The sequence below is a fragment of the Macrotis lagotis genome, chromosome X, assembly GCF_037893015.1.
Source record: "Macrotis lagotis isolate mMagLag1 chromosome X, bilby.v1.9.chrom.fasta, whole genome shotgun sequence".
In the NCBI taxonomy this organism is placed as follows: Eukaryota; Metazoa; Chordata; class Mammalia; order Peramelemorphia; family Peramelidae; genus Macrotis; species Macrotis lagotis.
Window position 1 is genome coordinate 136,125,310 of NC_133666.1, and position 7,393 is coordinate 136,132,702.

The 7,393-nt window shown below is 35.9% G+C and overlaps 1 protein-coding gene across 1 annotated transcript in view; it reads left to right on the plus strand.

The window, feature by feature from the left end:
* Positions 1-7,393, plus strand: part of LOC141498842 (uncharacterized) — a 58,751-nt gene that overhangs the window by 24,875 nt on the left and 26,483 nt on the right. Inside the window, exons 4-5 of the mRNA XM_074201919.1 lie at positions 1,806-1,942; positions 5,102-5,227. Of these exons, the coding sequence (XP_074058020.1) occupies positions 1,806-1,942; positions 5,102-5,227 (263 nt within the window). The remainder of the gene's footprint in view (positions 1-1,805; positions 1,943-5,101; positions 5,228-7,393) is intronic.

Here is a 7,393-nt window from a genome sequence, read left to right on the forward strand (position 1 = left end):
AATTTCCTGAATTTAACTAGGATTTATCTGAGGTATGTCATAATGATCTTATACCAGTCGTGGCAGAATTGAGATTTATGTCAGATTTATATTATTATTAATAGAGATCCTTTCCAACCACTTAAGATGTGTATCAGACTAGACCAGGACTATTCAGTAGTCCAGACAGTATGGTAATTACAGAACACAGACAAGTTGAGCTGAGAGATCCTCCTTCAAAATATCTGATACCCTCTAGTGTAGATTTAGGGTTCATGTTAGATTTGTATGTAGTCTTAACTAGACCAAAACAGAACTTTAGGGATCATTCAGTACAAAATTTTATGTTCTTTTTTTTAACATCAGACTGTTATTATTCATGGATGTATTAAGAGTATAACCAAGGCAGGTATGAATGTAATGACAAATAACAGAGAGACAAGTCTCTTAGCTGTGGGAAAATGAGGTAAAAGTGCATACAGTTTGGAAAATTCCTAGTCCTAATCTAAGTATTCACACAGAAAAAGGAGAGGGAGAGAAACCTTGCTATTAAGACCCCCAACTTTCTTAGCCTGGTTCTTGCTTTCAATTCCAGAATCACAATGCAGGGAAATCTATGGGGCTATCATCCCAAACACTACAAAATTCAACAATTTACACCTAATTGATTTTCCAGGCACAAGAATTAGACAAACAGGCAATGGAAAACAAGTACACAGAACATTAACTTATCTCTGATATTTTGCCTCCTTGATTTTTCCTGCCCAAAACTCCCCTTAGAAAACTTATCTGGTGCATGTTGGAGGGTATTGACCAAAAGATTCATTGTTCTAAACAATTCCTATCCATTTGTGGTCTTGTCAATTTGACATAAAAATTATCTAAGGATTCAGATGGGTACTGCTGCCATCATTCTTAGGTTTTTGGTTTTTTATTTTTGCAAGGCAAATGGGGTTAAGTGGCTTGCCTAAGGCAAGGTAATTATTAAGTGTCTGAGACCGGATTTGAACCCAGGTACTCCTGACTCCAAGGCCGGTGCTTTATCCACTACACCACCTCCCTAGCTGCCCCTGCTGCCCTCATTCTTAACAAAATATAAAGATATTTTAAGAACCAGTTTACTATATACTTGGAGCATAGTCTATGGTACACAAAAAAGTCAATTGATACTGATCAATCAACATTTTCAGCAACCTTTTATAATTCTTAGTTACATCAATAAGATGTATGCTATGGGATTTACAGAGGGTATTATGGACAGTTAAAGATTTACACATGAAAGAACTGCTAGCTAGGAAGATGTACTTCAAGTAAAATAACAAACTGATCAACAAACATAGCAAAAACCAAAACAAAACTGATTCAGAGAGGTTACATGAGGTAACAGAGTTTATTCTCCTTATTTCAAAAGTGAAGGCAACAATGTCAGAAGCAGTGTAAGGTAGTAGAGAACCACTGTCAGAATCAGCATGACTGGGCTTCAAGTCCATTTTCTGCTACAAAATTAGCTGTGGAACATGCTTCTCAATACTCCAGGCATTGACTCTAAGGTTCCAGATGGCCAAGCAGCTGAGAGGAATCTGATCACTTGCAGGTCCCTATTATTTAGGAAAGCAAGGAATCTGGTAAAACAAACAAGTAAGCAAATAAAAAGACTGTTAAAGCAACCAGGAGCTGTTTTCCAATTAGTGTGGATAATCAGCATATGTGAAAATGCTATTTGTGTGACATCTGAATCTGCAGGGAAATGGGAGCCCCACTTGCCATGTTCACTACAACACTAGTCTGTGGTCCTCTTTTTTTTTTTTTTTTTTTTTTTTAAACAGGTGCTGGTAAAACTTACACCATGCTGGGGATGGACTCTGAGCCTGGGATCTATCTCCAGACATTGAACGATCTCTTTCAGGCTATTGAAGAGACCAGTGATGACATGGAATACACAGTTTCCATGTCCTACCTGGAGGTGAGGTATCTGTATTGGCAGAGAAGGACAAACCTGGAGCTTTGCTTCTAGAGGGGATTATTTAAACTTCTATTTTTAATAAACAAAGAAGTGGATGCAAATGAGAATTTCTGAGTTTCTTTCTGAAACTAAAAGATGAAATGGTAGTCACTTGAAAAATTAGAATTTACAAAAAAAGGTATTGGGGGAGGTGTTTCTTCCCTCCTTCCCTGCAAAAAAAAAAAAAGCTTGAGGAGGCTGAGGGCAAGGCAAACAAAGCCTCTACAGCTCGCCAGGATAACCTTTAAGATTCTCTAAAGCAGAGGTATAGACTAAAACTTGGAAATTAGCCTGAACCAGATAAGAATGTAGTTGGGATAATTTTATTTTATTTAGTGGAGGCTGTCATGGTTGAGTGACTTGCCCAGGATCACACAGCTAATAAGTATCTGAGGCTGAATTTGAACATAAGCCTTCCTGACTCCAGGCCTAGAGCTCTTTCTACTATACTGCCCTAGCTGGAATATTTTTAGCAAAATAAATAAAAATACAAGTTAGATAATATTAATTTGTTGTTTTCCAAGTGAATATGCTAACTGACCCAGGGAATCATTTCTATTTGAGTTTGACTTCATTTTGCTAAACTATAACATTTCTTCATCCCATAGAATCAAGAATTAGAATGGTATTGGAGAAATAAATCAAATATTTAGGAATTTAAAATAAAATCACTAGCCTTGTAAAGGTAGACTTCCCTACCTGGAATATAGTATACTCCCTTATTTCCAGTTAATAGAATCTAAATTCTTTTCAAGTATAACTCAGTTTCTTCCTTCAACAGGAAGTTTTTCCGGATTCCCTCATTTCCTGGTAATCTCTCCCTCTTGAAATAGTTTCTATTTAATTATTTTTCTACAGGTCAGATTTCCTTAGTAGTATATGATAATCTCCTTGAGGGCAGAGACTATTGAATCTTTTTATTTTCAAATGCCCAATATATTTCCTTTATGTAACAAGTCCTTAAATATTTGCTGAAGTATTTATTAGGTTCTTATTAAGTACCAAGAACAGTTTTTGTCATTATTGATAGTGGTCCTTCATTTCAAAGAGGAACATGATAACAGGAATGAGATGCAATGATATGCAAGTGAATTGGCTTTAAGTGAGGGGGTGCTCTGTAAAGTCACCAATCTCACTTTTTCCTCTGGAGCCAGATATGGATCAGGATGACTGGGAGGTCCTGCATTCAGGGTAGACCTTTTGTCTTTTTTTTTGTTTGTATGTTTTTGGGTTTTTTTTTAGGTTTTTGCAAGGCAATGAGGTTAAGTAGCTTACCCAAGGCCACACAGCTAGGTAATTATTAAGTGTCTGAGGCTAGATTTGAAGTCAGGTACTCCTGACTCCAGGGCTGGTGCTCTATCCATTGTGCTTTTAAAATTAAAATCTTTAACAGGTCTCAGTTTGACTGAGGCAATGAGTATAAAGAAAGACAGTCATTGCCCTCAGGGAGCTTACATTCTAATATGGAAGAGGAAAGTTAGAAAGTTGGGAGATGGGAGAGATAAAAAAGAAGGGATAAAAAAGTAGGGAGAATCAGGAGTTTAACCAAGAGTCAAGCTCTGAGAAGAATGAAGGAGTGGAGCTGGGTGGACTGGGTGTTTTCTTAAAATGGAGGTTCAGGGAAGAACTGATCAATCAGTTTCCTTGGTGAGAACGCTTGGTTGGTGGTGCAGGTTTCTTTGAGGAACAAGACAACTGCTGGGAAATGGTGGAGAGAAAAAAAGGCAAGAGCTTGGAGAGGAATGAATCTTAGGTGAACCTTTGTGTTGGCCCTGGCTGGAAATTTTGTCTTAAAAGACTTAAAAGTTTAATATCCCTTTAAGACCACCCTGAGTGGCGGTAAGGTAGAATGAAGGAAATTGAAAACAGGAAGAACTACAAAAGATACTTACTAGATGCATGATTCTAGGCAACTCATGAGACCTCTCCCAGACCCAGTTTTTCACATCTGAAAAATGGGGATAACACTTATCTCACAGGGTTTTCTTGAAGAGCAAATTCAATCATGTATATAAAGTGCTTTTATTAGTATTATTGAGTCCTTTATTCAGTGTTGCTTTACTGATTCTTCCATTATATCTTTTGTCCTTTCCCTGCATGTGCATAATGTCCTCTCTCTTCTTTTATACCACATGTGACTATAAAATAGAGCACACAGTCATTTTTTAGACCAATTTGTTTCCTAGAAGTACCAATATATCTTTGGGCAGCTAGATGGTGCAGTGGATAGGACATTGGGCTTCAAATCGGGAAGATTTATCTTCTTGAGTTCAATCCAGTCTTGGGCACTTCCTAGCTGTGTGACCCCTGGCAAGTCAGTTAATCCTGTTTGTCTCAGTTTCTTCATTTGTAAAAGGAACTGGAGAAGGAAACAGGTAAACCACTGCAGTATCTTGGTCAAGAAAATCCCAAATGAAGTCATGACTGAACAGTAACAATAATAAAACCCAATTTACCATATAAAATTAACTTTGGGGATGTTATTTAAAGAATGACTACTTTAGAAACATAATTTCATAGTATTTTTATTCCAAATATTAGCTCATCAAATTCCTCATACATGTAAATATTGTCTCCCTCATAATATAAATTTCTTTTGCATAAGGATTATTCTATTCTTGGTACTTGCATCTTTGACACTTAGCATAATGTCTTATACATGGAGGTACTTAATAAAAGCTTGCTGATTGATTGGCTCATCAGTCAAGGATAGTGATAAGAATACTGATCTACAATAGAGAGGCAATGTAGTATAGTCCAGACAGCTCTGTCCCAGGGCTTCTGGAGGCCCATTTTCAAATCTTGCCCTCAATACTTCCTAACTGTGATTCAGGCCAGGTTATATCAGTTTCCTCCTTTGGAAATTGAAGATAAAATATTGTATTTGAAACCAAAGGTTTCAGAGTTTTAAAAAAAGTGTTTATTAACATAAATTGATAAAGCATTTTACAAACTTTAAGGTTATTTTATTAACATAAATAAGCATAGTTCTTACCCTAAAGGAATGTTGGTTTTCTGTTAGGCTCAAGTTGATGAGTATTTATTCAAGTCCCCTGTATTTTCCTAGATCTCTTTGCCACAAAGGCTGTTTCAACCTTGAACTTTCTTTTCTCCTTAAAGATTTATAATGAAGTAATCCGAGACCTTCTGAATCCATCTTCAGAATTTCTGGAGCTGAGAGAAGATTCCAAAGGAAGCATCCAGATAGCAGGAATTACTGAAGTTTCCACCACAAATGCCCAAGAGGTAAATTTCAGTAGTAGCTTCCAGAGGAATACTAAATATCATCCCCAGAAACCAAATACTTGTGTCTACTATTATTTGTACCTAGAATAAATGATACAGAATCAATAAATTCAAGATAAAATCCATGAGAGAGCCCCTCAGTTCTTGTGGCTTATTTAGCAGATATAATTCAACAAAATTTATTGAGAGCCTTCTGTTTGCAGTTTGTTGTGTCAGATCCTGAGGGAAATACAATAGTAGACATGATCCTTGTCCTCATGGAACTTAATAAAGAATTTTGTGGGAGTTAAAAAATAAACACATATAACTATAATGCCCAAGGTAAATGAATAAGAGAACTGTAAAACAAAACTGGGATCAGTGATAATTGTGAAACAAAAGGGAATGCTCATTCTTGCCACCTTCTTAAAGAAGTTAGTCTTTGAATTTTTCTTTAAAGGGTAGAAATTCAGCAAAAGAAGGGAGAGAAAGAACATTGTAGGCATGAGCAATAAATAGCAAGAAGAAAGTCAGAAAGGTAGGAAAGTACAGAACATGTCTGACAGACAAAGTGGTACAATTTAGCTGGAATCTGTAGAAAGGAACATTATGATAGTAATAATAATGTAAAGTCATTTTTCAGTTGTGTTCAACTCTTTGTGAACCCATTTGGGGTTTTCTTGGCAAAGATTCAAGCATAGTTTGCCATTTCCTTCTCTAGCTCATTTTATGGATGATAAAACCGAGGCAAACAGGATTAAGTACCTTGCTCAGGATCACACAGTTAATAAGTATCGTCTTAAAGATGGTAGCTGAAGTGATGGATGTGAATGAATTGACCAAGAGACAGTTTAGAGCAGGGATTTTTTAAAATAGAATTTTATTTTTCCAAAAATATGTAAAGAAAATTTTCAACATTCATTTTTTATAAGATTTTAAATTTCAAATTTTGTTCAGTCATTCCAATTTAATGGGCATCCCCTCAATTTTTTTTTTTTAGGTTTTTTTCCAGGGCAATGGGGTTAAGTGGCTTGCCCAGGGCCACACAGCTAGGTAATTATTAGGTGTCTGAGGTCGGATTTGAATTCAGGTACTCCTGACTCCAGGGCTGGTACTCTATGCACTGAGCCACCTAGCCACCCCATTCCCTCAATTTCTAATTCTTTGTCACTACAAAAAAAGCTGCTATAAATATTTCTGTACATGAGGGTCTTTTTCCCTTTTGTATGATTTCTTTGGGATATTGAACTAGTAGTAGTATGAGTAGAGATTCTTATGGAATTCATGTACTTCTCTTGAAATTTTTTTAAATAACTATCTTATAGTTAATTTAATTGATTGCCCTTTTAATCATATGTATTTTATTTTGTACATTTAAAACATTTTTCTGAGAAAGAGTCCACAAATTTCACTAATTATGCCAAAGTGGTCCTGTCTTATGAAACAAACAAGGTTAGGAGCCCCTTGTTTAGAGAAGGTCAAATTCAAATCTCTGGACATCCCTTAAGGGACTGGGAAGAGGATCAATGATTGGTTCAAAGAAGACACTTTTTAACTGGAGATAAGAATGAAACATTGTAACTACTCAGTATAGAGAAGAAAATTCATAATTCATTACTCTATTTCCTAATGTTTTCTTCCTAATAAGTGTTAGCATTTTGGTTGCCAATTCTCTTCCAACTCTGAGATTCTTGGGTTTTATAACTTAGGTCCTAGACTCATTCTGCTATTGTGAACTTAAGACAACAACAACAACAACAATAATAATAATAACAGTAACAATAAACTAATAATAACTAGCACCTTAAATTTTGTAAAATGCTTTATCAAAATTATCTCATATGATCATCATTAGAAGGGACCCTTAAAGATCAACTAATTCAACCCCCTTATTTTACAGATGTGGAAACCAAGACAGAGAAACACATCTAGTAGATGTCCAAGGCCAGATTTTAATTTAAGTCTTTCTGACTTCTAGAGATCTATATGTCCTGTAGACACCTAGACTCTAAGATGGAGGAAGTGTATTGTTGGGGAATAGAGACACTTTTTACCTCACAATCAAGACCTGGGTTAAAGATCAATTTGATACATACTGAGTGACCTTGGGCAAAGAATTTTTTTACATGGGTAAAAGAGTTTCTGATTTACATTAGCAGAGAGGGAGTTTTCTCAACAAGGTAATTC